This window comes from Mobula birostris, chromosome 6, assembly GCF_030028105.1.
Source record: "Mobula birostris isolate sMobBir1 chromosome 6, sMobBir1.hap1, whole genome shotgun sequence".
NCBI lineage: Eukaryota > Metazoa > Chordata > Chondrichthyes > Myliobatiformes > Myliobatidae > Mobula > Mobula birostris.
Window position 1 is genome coordinate 171,217,249 of NC_092375.1, and position 16,084 is coordinate 171,233,332.

General features: G+C 39.4%; 1 protein-coding gene across 2 annotated transcripts in view; it reads right to left on the bottom strand.

Moving 5' to 3' along the window:
- The window catches only part of cfap210 (cilia and flagella associated protein 210), a 46,798-nt gene that overhangs the window by 14,262 nt on the left and 16,452 nt on the right, over window positions 1-16,084 (bottom strand). For both annotated transcript variants that reach the window (XM_072261890.1, XM_072261892.1), the window contains 4 exons: window positions 12,476-12,649; window positions 10,744-10,949; window positions 8,728-8,884; window positions 1,850-1,989 (listed from right to left, as the gene is read on the bottom strand). In XM_072261890.1, the coding sequence (XP_072117991.1) occupies window positions 1,850-1,989; window positions 8,728-8,884; window positions 10,744-10,949; window positions 12,476-12,649 (677 nt within the window). The remainder of the gene's footprint in view (window positions 1-1,849; window positions 1,990-8,727; window positions 8,885-10,743; window positions 10,950-12,475; window positions 12,650-16,084) is intronic.

Sequence of the window (16,084 nt, forward strand, 5' to 3'; positions counted from 1 at the left end):
GTTAACCTATATAATTAAAACCATTCCCATCTCAAATATAATATAACACATAATCAAGACCCCAACAGCTCTCTTGCAAGAGACTGTTGCTTTAATAGACTGTCGCTTAGCGATGGCGCCAGTGACGTCTTATCTGGCACCCAGGAACGTAAACAAGTCAACTGAAGACATAACCCGAAATGAACATGTACAACTAAAGTCATTCAGAACAAACTGCTGTTTTTCAGCTTCATTCTTGATGAAGTATGATATTTGGGTGTATTGAATATCACCTTATAAGGTAAAAGATAAAAAGTATACTCTAGGCAGACTTATATCACCTTACCATGTTATCCTTGTACTAACAGGTTAACTGAGCCATTACCTTAAAACTCTGACCTGCAATACTCAGAAACAAATTGGCCCCTTAATTAACTAAATACAAAAGTGCATCAAATGACTTTCCAATAAAAGAATAACCAGAAAACTTCACACCTAGGACGTTAACTTGCCCGTGCCTGTTAGATTGCGCATACAGGCTGGTCCGAGCTCTTAATGCAGTTCCATCTCCTCCCGAGGGGCGTGTGGACTTTGCCCAGGGTCTTCTTTCATATCTCCCAGCACTGATGATTTCAGAGCTTCTTTCGCTTCCTCTGCCGAGTTAAACAACATCTTCATGCCCTTGATATTCACTCTCAAGATCGCCGGGTATATGAGGAATGAGTCGATCCCCTTCTGTCGAAGATTAGCACAGATCTCCTTGTATCCCTGCCGTTCCTGCATCGTGCCGGGGCTGTAGTCAGCGAAGAACTGCAGCTGGGTGCCATCAGGGAGAGTAGGTTTGGCTTTTCTTGTGCCCTCCAGGATAGCCTGCTGGTCGGTGTACCATAGAAGCCCAAAAACCATGGTCCGTGGTCTTGAGGTGTTGTTGGAAAAGATCCTATATGCTCTATTGATCTCCAATGGAGTGCTGTGGGAATTCTTGAGCGCTGGAATCCAATTAGGCAGTATCTCCTGGAGGTAACCTCTTGGATCGTCGCCCTCAGTGCCTATCGGTAAGTTGACCAGCCGCACATTGTTTCTCCTGGATCTGTCCTCCAAGTCATTTAACTTCTTCCATATCTTAGTCACCTCCGCGAGACAGGAGTTAGTAACTTTCTCATTCTTGCATAAGCTAACCTGAATGTTGTCTATTTTGTTGAAGACCGTGCTAAATTTTTTAACATGAATGTCCATTTGCCCCTATAACGACCGGAGAATGTTGCCGTTCTCTGCCATATGCTTCTGTGTGGGGTCGAGAACCTTTTCCAACGACTCCTTTAGCATATGGGCTACTGTTTCTTGCAGCGATTCCATCTCTGTTGCCATTGTTTGCCTAATTAGCATAGCTATTTCCTCGGATGAATCACTAGCTTGGTGTCGTCTGCTGGTATCTTGTTTCTTGGTTGAATTTGGATCTTGTTTTGAGGTCATGTCTTTAGTTAGATCTTTTACCAACTCAACCCTGTATTAAGACCATCTATGAGCCCTAGAGAACCTGAAAAAGGAGGGTTATATGTCAGCGTTCAGTGCTGTGCTGCCATCTTGCCTCGTGGCTCACCGGGAGTCCATGTTGTTCAATATTTTTATCTTATTCTTAAAAGTGCACAACACAGCATTCTACACAATGGGATTCAATGCTAATACAGGAATGTCTTCTTTCCATCATAATGTAATACTAGTGGTGGTGCAGTTTCCCCAAAGAAAAACCAACATACTTTTGACATTTTTCACAGCTCCCAGTAAAAAATATAAAAATTATAATAAACTATTTTCTGAGATATTCCAAATAAATGTTTATTTGGCAAAAATGTGCTGGGTTCTTTCTTACTTGTCAATTTCTGCTTGTCTTTCTTTCCTAAGCTTCATCATTTTTTGTTTTGCTAAAACATATAACCTGATATCTTCATCTTGTAATTCTTCTTTTTGCTTTTCTAGTGCTTTAATTATATTATTGTTCTCAACATGTGCCTGAAAATTGAAAAAAAATGAGAATTAATTTATCTTATGATTTTAATGTAGTTAAACACCCCAAGTTGTTTCAGAAAAGCATTGTCATACAATATTAGATCAAATGGCCCTAACCATGGCAAAGTGGTAGATTTTAGACAGTGCCTTCAGAGGGGAAAGTGATAGAAGGACAAAGGGGTCTGGACGGAGAGAAAATTCATAGCCTTGGTAACTGAAGGCATAGCCTCTGATAGAAGCGCATTTAAATATGGGAATGACCAAAAGGCCAGAAATTAGGCAATGCAAAGGTCTTGGAGGATTGTAAGTTAGCTAGAGATAATGGAATTATGAAGAGGTATGGCTAAGGGTGAGAACTGTAAAATTAATGTTACTTAACCAGAACCACAGAAGTTATGGGTAACTTAAAAAATGCAAACACAAGGAAATCTGCAGATGCTGGAAATTCAACTGTCACACACAAAATGCCTGTGGAACGCAGCAGGCCGGGCAGCATCTATAGGAAGAAGTACAGTCCATGTTTCAGGCCGGGACCCTTCGTCAGGACTGTTTTAAAAACGCAAACACGAGGAAATCATTTAAAAACGTAAACATAAAGAAATCATTTAAAAACACAAACACGAGGAAATAATTTAAAAACGCAAATGAAGGGTCTCGGCCCGAAACATTGACTGTACTTCTTCATGTGGAAGTTATGGATAAACTGAACTTGGTGCAAATTGTAATCAGTAAGCAGCCAAGCCACCAAAGGAAATTAATTTAATTTGTTTATGTAATTAAGCATGTAATTTATTTAACTGAAGTGAGCAATTTGAAGATTTTAAATGTCTTTCATTGTAAAGGTCAATATCTTTTAAGCCTGATGTACCATTCTCCTGCTGCAGTTAGGGCAACAGGAGATTTTGCTGTTCCCTGGGCATTCCAAAGTATAGCATATTTATCTTGGATGAACATAGTAAATTGACAGTCAAAGAATATTTAGCAGCATGTCAAAAGATGAAGACTACTGTGCAGAATGGAGTGGATAAAAAGGCAAATATTGAAAGTGGAACCTCTTTGTATTCCCTAAATTACAATTTATTATAGAAGAGCTGTGTTTCCCTTGATCTCCTCATTTCCCTCTCCTGTTGAATTAAAATATAGCGTCTCATTATTACATCATAAGACATAAGAGCAGAATTAGGCAATTCTATCTCCAAGTATACTGAAACTTCATCCTTAACAATAGAGTCCAATGCTTTCCCTACCACTGGGGTTAAGCTGACTGAGCTATAATTTCCTTTCTTTTGCTTTCCTCTCTTCTTAAAGAATGGAGTGACACTTGCAATCTTCCATTCCTCCAGGACCATGCCAAAATCAAGTGATTCTTGAAAGATTATGACCAATGCATCTGTTTTTTCTTCAGCAATCTCTCTCAGACTCTGGGATGTAGTCCACCTGGTCCAGGTGACTTTTCCACCTTAAGACCTTTGAGTTTGCCTAGCACTTTTTTCTTTGTAATAGCAATGGCACTCACTCCTGTTTCCTGCCACTCACAGATCTGTAGCACGCTGCTAATGTCTTCTGCAGTGAAGACAGATGCAAAGTACTTGTTAGGTTCACCTGCCATTTCTTTGTCCCCATTACTGCCTCATCAGCATCATTTTCCAGTAGTCCAATATCAACTCTCACCTCCCTTTCATTCTTTATAAAACTGAGAAAAATTTTGGTATCCTGCTTTATATTATTGGCTAGTTTGCCCATATATTTTATCTTTTCCCTTCTTATAGCTTTTTTAATTGCCTTTTGTTAGATGTTAAAAACTTCCCAATCATCCAACTTCCCACTCACTTTTGCTACATTATATGCCCTTTCCTTGGCTTCTATGAAATCTTTAACTTCCCTTGTCAGCCATGGTTGCCTACCCCTGCCATTTGAGAACAACATCTTCTGTGGGACATATCTATCCTGCTCCTTGTGAACTATTCCCAGAAACTTCAGCCATCTCTGTCCTGCTGTCATCCCTGCCAGTATCCTGCTCCAATCCACCTGGGCAAACTCCTTTCTCATGCCTCTGTAATTCCCTTTATTCCATTGCGACACTGATACATGTGACTTATGCTTCTCCCTCTCAAATTGCAGTATGAACTCAATCATATTATGATCACTGATTCCTATGTGTTTCTTTACATTAAGCTCCCTAATAACATCTGGGTTATTACACAACACCCAACCTAAGATAGCCTTTCCCCAAGCAGGCTCAAGCACAAGCTGCTCTGAAAAGCCATCTCATAAGCATTCAACAAATTCCCTCTCTTACAATCCGACATCAACCTGCTTTTCCCAATCCTCTTGCAAGTTGAAGTCCCCCATTACAATTGCGTCATTACCCTTATTACATGCCTTTTCCAGTTCCCTTTGCAATCTCAACCCCACATCTTGGCTTCTATTTGGAGACATATACATGATTCCCAAAATGTTTTTATTAACCCTTGCAATTTCTTAACTCCACCCACAAGATCCTATGTCACCTCTTTCTAAAGATATAATTCCATCGCTCACCAACAGAGCCACACCACTGCCTATGCCTTCCTGCCTGTCCTTTTGATACAAACAATATCCTTTGATGTTAAGATCCTATCTATGACCTTCTTTCAGCCACAACTCAGTGATGCCTGCAGTGTCATGCCGACCAATCTCTAACTGTGCGAGTTCATCCACCTTATTCCAAATGCTACATGCATTTAAATCCAACACCCTCAGTCCTGCATTCTTCACCTTTTATTTTGCCTCTGTGGTACAATTTAACTCTTTGCTCTGTCTGCATTTGTATCCAATCATTGGCTTGTCCTTCCTTACATTCATGTTACATCCATCATCCACTTGTAAACCTGCTGGCTCATCCTCAGCTCTATCATACTGATTCTCATACCCCTGCCATATTGAACTATTCCCAACAGCTCTAGTAAACCTGCCTGCAAGAATATTGGTCCCCCTCGGATTCAACCTATTCCTTTTGTACATGTCCCACTTGCCCCAGAAGAGGTCCCAATTATCCAAAAATCTGCCCCCTGCTCCAATTCTTTAGCCGCGTATTTATCTGCCACCTCGTTCTATTCCTATCCTCACTGTCATCTGGCACAGGGCAGCAATACTGAGATTGCTACCCCTGAGGTCCTGCTTGTCAGCTTCTTTCCTAATTGCCTGTATTCTTTTTTCAGGACCTCCTCCATTTTTCTACCCATGTTGTTGGTACCAATATGTACCACAACTTCTAGCTGCTCACCTTCCCTTTCCAGGATATTGTGGACGCGTTCAGAAACATCACGGACCCTGGCACCTGGGAGGCTAACTACCATCCATGTTTCCTTTTCACATCCACAGAATTGCCTGTCTAAATAGTCCAAGATCAATCTAACCCTTCCCTCGCACATAGCCCTCCATTTATCTTGTGTGGATTTAAGAGTATCTAAATTGTCCCTAATGCATTTGCCTCTCCCACCACCATCTAAGTGCATATTCCTTGCACTTACCACTCTCTATGTGAAAAAAAAACTATCTCAGACACCCCGCTGTACTTTCCTCCAATCTCCTTAAAAGTATGTCCTCTCGTATTAGCCATTGCCACTCTGTGAAAATTGCACTAGTTGTCTGTTCAATCTATGCCTCTTTTCATCCTCTTCACCCCTATCAACTTGCCTCTCTTCCTTCTTCACTCCAAAGAGAAAAGCCCTAGCTTGTTCAACTTTTCCCCATAAGACACGTTCCAGGCAACATCTTGGTAAATCTCTTCTGCACCTAAAATTTCCACATATCCTTCTTATAATGAGACTACCAGAACTGAACTCAATACTGCAAGTGTGGTCTAACCAGAGCTTCATAAAGCTGCAACATTACCTCATGACTCTTGAACTCAGTCCCCTGACTTAATGAAGGTCAACACACCATATGCCTTCTTAACCACCCTATCAACCTGCATGGCAATTTTGAGTTATCTACTGACTTGGACCCCAAGATCTTCAGTTCCTCCACATTGCTAAGAATCCTGCAATTAATCTTGTACTCTGCCTTCAAGTTCAACTTTCCAAAGTGTAATCCTTCATACATTTCCAGATTGAACTTCATTTGCCATCTCTCAGCCCAGCTCTGCATCCTGTCAATGTCCCATTGTAACCAACAACAAACTTCTAAACCAGGAGTGTCAAACTACCGGCCTGCGGGCCACATCCGGCCCGCGGGATGACTTGGGGGGAAAAAAAAGTATATTTACAACCATTTATTATGTATCTGTACGGCAGCCACCCTCTCTCCCACCGCTGTCTGTGCTGCCTGCTGCGCCAGCAGCTTGTTGTGTGTACTTAGAAAACAATTAACCACCCGCTGTTCGTAAGCACCTACCACCCTGTACTGAAGACCACTAGGGCCCCACTTACGTTGTCAGACACAGTATAAACACACAGAGTACTCAGGTAAGTAGCACCTGTAGCAAGGCTGAGACTGTTTGCTGCTGTGGTTCAAAATGCTTTCCAAGAAAAGAAAAGTTGACATCGAAGGTCGGATATTCAACAATAATTGGAAAGATCGTTTTTTCTTCTGTGAGGTCAACGGCAAACCTGTGTGTCTGATATGCTCGCAACAAGTGGCTGTGGCAAAAGAGTACAATATCAAACGACACTATGAGACGTCACATGGAGAAAAATATGACAAGTACGCAGGACAACTCAGAACGCAAAAGGTAAACGAGCTTGAAGCAGCTCTGAAAAAACAACAATCAGTGTTCACTAGAAGTCGAGAGACTCATGATGGAGTTGTCAAGGCCAGCTATATTATTGCCAACAAAATAGCTGCTGCATCAAAGCCATACTCAGAAGGGGAATTCATCAAAGCATGCATGCTGATGGCAGCTGAGCTGGTGTGCCCTGAGAAGAGACGGGCTTTTGGTAATATCGGCTTGTCAAGAAATACTGTGGCAGAGAAAATCGGGGACCTTGCGGAAGATTTGAAGAGTCAACTAAAAGACAATTGATGAGAGCACCGACGTGACTGATGTAGCTCAATTGGGAATATTTATTCGTGGTGTTGATGCATCTTTGACCGTCACCGGGGAGCTTGTGGAGATGGTGTCCATGACAAACACAACAGCCAACGATGTTTTCGTCGAGACCTTGGACAGACTGGAGGTTGACTGGAGTCATGCTGTCACCATGGCAACAGATGGCACACCATCCATGGTGGGGAAAAAGGCAGGTGTTGTTGCAAAACTCTGATGTTGACAGGCTGGTTAAATCCAAGAGATGTCAGGTGTCTGGAAGCAGTGAGTGAAAAATGAGTGACACTGTTCGATGCACTGCGACATGTAAGCAAAATGCATTATGAAATATTGAGTGTCATAATATTGTGATTCATTCATTTTCTGACTATTCTATTATTGTAAATGTGATCACTTCAGTAAAAATTAGAGGCTAACTGTGTTCATCGTCTGAGTTTGATTGCTGAAAGCAGGCAAATAAAATTAGGTGCAGTTGTATAGCCTACATTTACAATTTGTTTTGTTAGATCTACATTTGTGTCTGCTAATGTTCGATTTCAAATGGTTTATTAATGGAAAGGGTGCAGCTCCCAAAACAATCTTAGCCAAAATAGCATCGTTTTTTCTCTCTCTTATCACAACTTTCTTGTAGCCTACAACTGTAAGTTAATACCAATCATAAAAATAATGCTTGCTAGGCAATCTTCTTCATAAGAAACGAAATTCGTAAAGTGAAACACTTTGTAGTTATAGCAGAGACTGAGACACATGAGAGCAGGTTGAAAAAACAAAGGCAATGAAAGCTGTGGGAGCATGCGCGCGTGCACAACTGATCCAGCCTGCATGAAGTTGCATTTTGCCCAATCCGGCCCGTGACCTAAAATGAGTTTGACACCCCTGTTCTAAACTATCCGCAACACCACCAACCCACATAGGCATATTCTGAACCTGGTGCTCATTTTTTAACAATGAAACTCATTGTAGAGAGATCAAAGTATCCCAGTTGGATTGACTAAACTATTCCACCTCTTCATTGTCATTTGCGTTCTCACCTGAGTGAAACTATGGTATTTTTCTTTTTATTTGACTTGGTGTGATAGGCAAGCACTTGTGAAATAAGGATGGATTTCTGATTTTATATAGCCAAAAGCCAGCATAATCCAAGACCCCACCTGCTCTCTTCTCCCCTCTCCCATCGGGCAAAAATAGAAAATTCTGCAAACTCATACCAACAGGCTCAAGGACGGCCTCTATCCTGTTGTTATAAGACGATTAAATGGTTCTCTGGTATGATAAGATGAACAGTCGTCTTCATAATCTACCTTGTTATGATCTTGCACCTTATTGTTTACTTGCATGGCACCCTTTGCACTATATTCTGCAGTCTTTTATTACTTCACTTTTATTTTACCTCAGTACACTGTATAATGATTTGATCTGTCTGAACAGTGGGTAAGACAAGCTTTTCACTGTACTTCATATAACGATAATAAATACTGTAATCCCAATTCCAAATAAAGCAAAATTTAAAAGTAAAAGATAGCTTAGATATTTGTACTGTTAATCCATAAAATAATCAACTTTTCCAAGCAACGCTTTAGGAGCATTACAGGAAAGCCAAAAAAAATCATATCAGAAATCAAATTCAAGGTCCTCTATGACAACAAACCACAAGAATTTCTGGAACCACATGTTACTCAACTCATTAAGATGAAAAAGTTCTTGAAGCCTACCATATGACTGATCTTATTGTTATATTTTTCTTGCTTTTTCAGTTCTTCAATTTTACTAAGTTCCCACTTGTACAACTGTGCCAACTTCTTGATTTCTCTTCCTTCCATTATATCTTGTTGCTTCTCTTGTTTTCTTAGTTGTTCATGTTCCTTTATCCTGCCATCAAATAAATCTTTAAATGCCATTATTATAATGAAAAGTTAGTGAACAAATGAGTAACTTTCACCATACGCCTTCATAAAAAATTGCATTTGGTTTCAAAAGTTGCAGTTGGTATCAAATATGCATGCATACTGTTAACTTTGACACAGGTCAAAGTTAGTCTTGGTGAGAGAAGTGGCAGATAATATTAAAATGTTTGCTATTTGTGGGCTCAGAGGAAATTAGGCATCTTAATTGTAATATTTTGACTGTCAGGAGAACATCCACCATTGCCACTTTGTGCACTGGACCAAGAGGTTTTTGAGGCAGGAGTGTAACTGCCAGAACTTTTCTAAAGACACCGAACTTTTGTCCCTTCCAAGATGTTTTACAGTGGCACAGCAGTTATCATGACTGCTTCACAGCTTCAGGGACCAATTCAGATCCTGATTTCATCTGCTGTCTGTGTAGAGTTCGCATGTCCTCTTGTGACTACAAGGTTTCTCCCGCGTAGTCTGGTTTCCTCAAACATCCCAAAGATGTGATGGAAGATTTATTGGCTATTATAAGTGATCCCTAAGAATTTTAACAAAAAACTAAGTTGCAGGGCTACTGAAAATAAAGAGAGACTGAATGAAACAAATGGGATTTGCTCTGCTAGAACCAGCAAGGATCAAATAGATTGAATGTCCTCCTTCTCAGTCATAATAAGTAAGTAACCAAGACAAACACACGTAAATTCCTTCCAAAAATGTTAATATAATTACATTGTCCTTGAAGGTTTCAGACCATGATAATAATTTGAATTTCCAAATGCTTCCCATTGCTACACTTCATCTAACAGATATACCTAGTCTCACCAAAATCACCTTCTTCTTCAGGGCTGGAAAACCAGAAATTACAAGTACAGCAAATTATTATTTTTTTTCTCCCAATATTCTGTATCTTAAGTTGATGGCCACATCTAAAGAAAGCCTAGGCAGCAGCCCAACAATATCCCTTATGGACAACATATTTGGGTCCAACTCTGATTCACTTATGTATTGAGATGCAACGCAGAATAGGCCTTTCCAGCCCTTCAAGTCACGCTAACCAGCAATCCCCCAATTTATCATAGCCTAATCATGACACAATTTACAATGACTAATTGACCCACCAACCATTACACCTTTGGACTGTGGGAGAAAACTGGAGCACCTGGAAGAAACTCACGCAATCACAGGGAGAACATACAAACTCCTTACAAACAGCAGCGGGAATTAAACCTGGGTCACCTGTACTGTACAGCATTGTTCTAACCACTATACTACCATGCCGTCCAGTACTATGGTGATGATGATACAAATTCCTGCATTAGAAGATCCAGGAGTTTTCAAGTCCCAGTTTTAACAGCATATTTTTAATGCAATTTTTCCTCAAGCATATTCAGAGTTATGAAGCTGTTATGTAGTTTTTGGTAACTATTTCCATTTATATTAAAAGAAACAGATAAAAGAAATAAATTTATATTGAATTTTTTATATTCTAAGAATGTCCCAAGGCACTTTGCATCCTATCTGATTTGGAGTCACAGTTGAAGTGTGTGAAGAACTGTTCTACAGGAAGCATCAATAAATAATTATATGATAATATTAGACTTTATTTTCAGTCATGTTGATTTAAATGTAAATATTGGTATGTACTCCAAATATAACTTCCCTGCAGTTCTTCCCTGCAATATTGTCATGGGATCTTTTACGTTCAGATTATGGAGTATAACAGGCTTTAGTATAAAATCTTTGAAAAATAGCACTTTCAATCATATCATTTTAACATCATTTACAAATCAAACAAATGAATTTCAAAACTATAACCAAAATCAATTCTTTACTCACTGTTGCTGATGGAAATCAGAAAGAGCTTTTCTCCGTTCTTTCTGTTTTAGCATATTTTGATACTCTGTATCCTCACTTGTGTACCTTTGACGTTGCATTTCCTCCACAAATTGTTTTTCTTGACTTTTAAGAAAATGTTCCCTTTTCCGTTTCAATTCAATCTGGGCTTCTCGTTCTTTAAGCGTTTCAGTGAGCATCAGTGCAGCCTACAAGAATGTGTGTGTTCATTATGACAAACACTGATGTCATGTAGATTGTCTAATAAAACTGTCTGATCAGATGAAATTATATCATGAAAGTTATACAAATTCATTAAATTTATTCACATCAACATGACTCCTGGACTGAATTTTACCCTTCATACACATCATCATTTCTAATTCTACATTTCTTATACACTACTTGTGTTCTTAGGTAATTTGAATGTGGATACTGTATTAAGCATTTTCATAGAAATAATGTTACAAAAATCAATGTAATGCTCCTCTACTGAGTTTAAGGTGGTACGTCCCTCTTAGGCCACCAAATCCAATTTCTGTACATATGCACAAGCCTGCAATCAGCTCTAAGTATTGTTGGTACACATAGTTTGAACTCCAAACAACTTGAGATAAACTGGAACATTCTGTTAATGCTAAAAGCAAAAATCTTAACAAAGTATCAATTACAACTCCTCTCCCTCTGCTTCCAAGTACGGATTCTACTCTATTCTCCCAGTTTTGCATTTCCACCTGATGACAAGACTTTCCATTCCATTGCTTTGAGATACCTAGTTTTAAAAAATTAAACATGGCTTTCCTTCTGCAATGTTCCGCTGAGGTCTTAAACATGATAACTCTATTTTCCACACTTCTCATAGTCTCTCTCCTCCCATGAAGAAAAAAAGATAGGTTTCCCCTTGTCCTTACTTACCATGCCACCTACCCCCACCATCCTCCACATTTAATGGATCATACTGGGAATTACCAACAGCTTCGACAAGCTGGCACCATCGGACATATTGTTACCACCACTCATAGGAGATGTAATACCTGGCATTTAACCCCTTCTACCATTCTGGAACAGAAAGTTTTTCAGATGAAGCAGCAATTCATGTGTACTACTTCCAAGGTAGTCTATTACACTGACGTGCTCTTGACATTGTCTCCTCAACAGTGGAAGAATCAAACCTAAATTGGGTGACTACTTTGCACAACACCTCTGTTTGGTTTGCAAGGGAGATCCAGACCTTACAACTATGCAACATGTTAATCCTCCATCCCACTCCTACTCAGACCACTCTATTTTTTCGACCTCTGCATTAACTTTTAGTATTAAATAAACACTAAAAATTATTTTTACTGCTTAGATCCTAACCTCTCAATGGCAATAAATTATTCCATTTATTTTTTCAGCAAATGGCCTCAGACTTATCCATATTGAACTTTTCACCCCACTCCCTGTAATACACATGCTGTGCTTCCTATCAATGTAATTCTACAAAGCTGAAAGAACAACTGATTCAGATGAATTAATAGGAACACTGAAGCATTGGTTAGGTAATGTTGAAATCCAGTCAAATGAATAAAGCAAGTTAACTATGATGATGGATTAATATTAAGAAATAATTTAATTTCTGAAGCAAAATTATAAGATTGATAAAATATAATCAATTTTATAACATTCAATTACAATAAATAATTTTAATTAAAATGAAATTATAAACTTCTAAGAAAAAAACATTATACTGTACATTAAATCCTTTCACTCTATCAGTTTGATAGAAAAGCAGAGTTTCAGCCCGTTCCAGATTTTCTTTTCTTTTCTGTTCCATATATTTTGCCTCTTCTAAATCTATTTGTCTCCTATCCTCTTCTTCCTTTTCTTTACGTTGTTTTCCTGCATCAAGCCTTTTTTGTCTGTGACCCTAGGATAGGTTGTACATTGTTTTTAGAAATTAGCTTTTGAAAGCATTTTAACATTTTCACTATGAAACATTAACTTTTCAATTACATAACATTTAATTTACTCTTGATACAAGATCCTCAGCAACTGATTCTGTGTTATCATTATTGTTTCCACAGAGGCAATCAATGCTTTTGCATGAAATGTAATATACCTTTATTACAGTTCCAAGGCTCTGAAGTTCAGCATGATTATTCTACAAGTAGTTAATTATATGTATTAATAAATGTATTCAAATCTGTGGATTAAAATCCTTACTATAGCTTGAGCACATTATTAGTCAAGTGTTTATTTGACTTCTTTTGGCTTCCCACAGCCATTGGGATAAATTTATCCCAAGGATGGTGGTTATTTTAAGAAACGACTCAAAATCAAATGTTTAGATATGATGTCTGACATGAAGTGTATCCAAGAACACATGCACAGATTATTGAAAAATAAGCCTTCTGGCATTATATAAAATATTATTTAGAATAAGTTAGTCATGGTGTTCAATTAAAATCAATACATTGCTATACCAATATAGGAGGGGCAAATGCTAAAATTAAGTGTCTATTGCGGCAAAGGCTCCAGCGTATATATGGGGAATAAATTCCTTCTGCAGTAAAGAAATAAATAAGAGATTGAAAGATAGAGTGTCCTTAGAAGCAAAAAGCCTAGCCAAGGTATGTACTTTTCAATGAAGACTTAATTATAGCAACTTACTTAACCACTAAACACATGACCAACAAATACAGCAACATATTATTCCCCATATTTCACTGTATTCTTGTGCTTTAGGAATTTAATGCAGTTTGACCAGGGATAACAGACGGAAATAGAGAGAAGACAATGTACTAGAGTTAGATGCCTGATATTATAACTTCTTACAATCATGTGTGAGAATACCCTAAAGAGAACCTTGCAATGTTTAGTATCCAAAAGGACAAGGGCTTCAGGCACATGGGAGCATCAGCACCTGCATTTTCCCCATCCAAATGTTGGAGATATATTGCCATTTCCTCTTTCACTTGATCTAATTTGCTGGGACAAAATCCTATAACTTTAATCTTCAACATCATTAGAGAAATACCTTTGGAAGGAGTACAGCAATTCAGGAAGGTGGTTCACACCACTTGCTCATTCAATGTCATCTAGTATGTCCTCCTCTTCTGTGCCAGGTACCCATAATACTCAATTGTTCTATCTTTCAAATATTTATCTATCTCCACTTTAAATCTATTTAAGGATCTGGCCTCTATCACTCTCAGGAACAGAGAATTCCAGAGTATCACTACCCTCTCAGAGAAGTAATTTTTATGTAGCAACACACATCAAAGTTGCTGGTGAACGCAGCAGGCCAGGCAGAATCTCTAGGAAGAGGTACAGTCGATGTCTTGGCCCAAAACGTCGACTGTACCTCTTCCCAGAGATGCCGGCTGGCCTGCTGCGTTCACCAGCAACTTTGATGTGTGTTGCTTGAAATTTCCAGCATCTGCAGAATTCCTCATGTTTGCGTTTAATTTTTATGTAGCTCAGTTTTTAATGATCAGCGCCTTATTAAGCAGCTATGTCCCTTATTCATAATTCCCCCACTAGTTAAAAACCTCAACCTCTACTCAGTCAAACCGCCTTAGGATTGTATATCCAATTATTTTTCCAATGTCCCAATTAAATCAGGAGAGAGAGAGAGAGCAGGGAACTCACAGGTTTGTGAGTGAGATTTTTAAAAATGAGCTTTCTTGGGCTTTTGACATTTTCTAGAGGCTCAATTAAACAGTGATTCATTAGCAAGGGCAAATAAAAATAAGGTACTGACAAGCAGAGGAGCCATTGTTGGAGCAGCCATTGTGTGAGTGAACCAGTGTTAGGGTGGGGAGGCTTGGGCTCATCAAGCTTCAGTAAGAACAGGTTTGGGCGAGGTAGGCATCTGGTAAGTTTTTTCTTTATTCTTTGTCCGTTAGTAATATAGTTAGAGCAGTGAGGATGGCTTTAGGGGCTGTGTTTTGTTCTTTCTGTGAGGTGTGAGAATTCTGGCAGACCTCCAGCATCCCAGATAACCACAACTGCTGCAGCTCCTTGGAGACCATGTTAAAGAACTTTGGCTCATATGGGAAACTAAGGGGGTGATAGATAAGAGTATTAGGGAAGTTGTTACTCCTAAGTTGCAGGAGGCAGGTACCTGGGTCAGGAGACAGAAAGGGAAATGGGAAACCAGTGCAGAGTACCCCTGTGGCCATTCCTCCCAATAATAAGTATACTGCTTTGGAAGCTAGGAGGAAACTGCAGCGACGCTGTCTCTGGCACTGAGTCTGGCGCTGTGGCTCAGAAGAGAACAGTGGAGAAGAGGACTGTAGTAGTGATAGGGGTTTCCATAGTTAGAGGAATAGACACAAGATTCAGTAGACGCAACCAAGACACCCGGAAAGCATGTTACCTCTTATGTGCCAGAACCAGGGATGTCTCGGATCGGGTCCATGGTATTCTAAAGGGAGAGGGCGAGCAGCCGGAAGTCTTGGTACATATTGGCACTAATGACAGAGGTAGGAAAAGGGAGGAGGTCCTGAAGAGACAATATAGGGAGCTAGGTAGAAACCTGAAATGCAGCACTTCCAGGGTAGTAATCACTGGATTGCTGCCTGTGCCACATGCCAGTGAGGGTAAGATTAGGATGATTTGGCAGATGAATGGATGGCTGAGGAACTGTTGCAGGGGGCAGGGTTTTTCAGATTTCTGGATCATTGAGATCTCTTCTGGGGAAGGTACTGAAGGTGTTACTGCATATTTGAATGCATGCTGTATATGGAATAAGGTAGATGAGCTTGTAGCACAGTTAGAAACTGGCAGGTATGATGTTGTGGACATCACTGAGTCAAGGCAGAAAGAAGATTATGGTTGGGAGCTTAACATGAAAGGATACACATTTCGAGAGGTAGGCAGAGGGGATGGTATGGCTTTGTTGGTAAAAAAATTAAATTAAATCCTTAGAAAGAGGTAACATAGGATCAGAAGATGTAGAATTGTTCTGGGTACAGTTAAAAAGACGCTGATGGGAGTAATATACAGGCTTCCGAACAGCAGTCATGAAGTGGGCTACAAATTACAACGGGAGATAAGAAATACATGTCAAAAGGGCAATGTTATGGTTGTCATGGGGGATTTCAATATTGAGGTAGATTGGAAAAATCAAGCTGGTGATGATTTTGGATACTAAGAGAGAGAATTCGTAGAATGCCTACAAGATAGTTTTTTGAGCAACTTGTGGTTGGACCACTAGGGGGATCAGCTATTCTGGACTGGGTGTTGTGTATGAACCAGATTTGATTAAGGAGCTTAAGGTAAAGCAACCCTTAGGAGACAGTAATCATAATATGATAGAATTCACCCTGCAGTTTGAGAGGAAGAAGGTAAAGTCAAA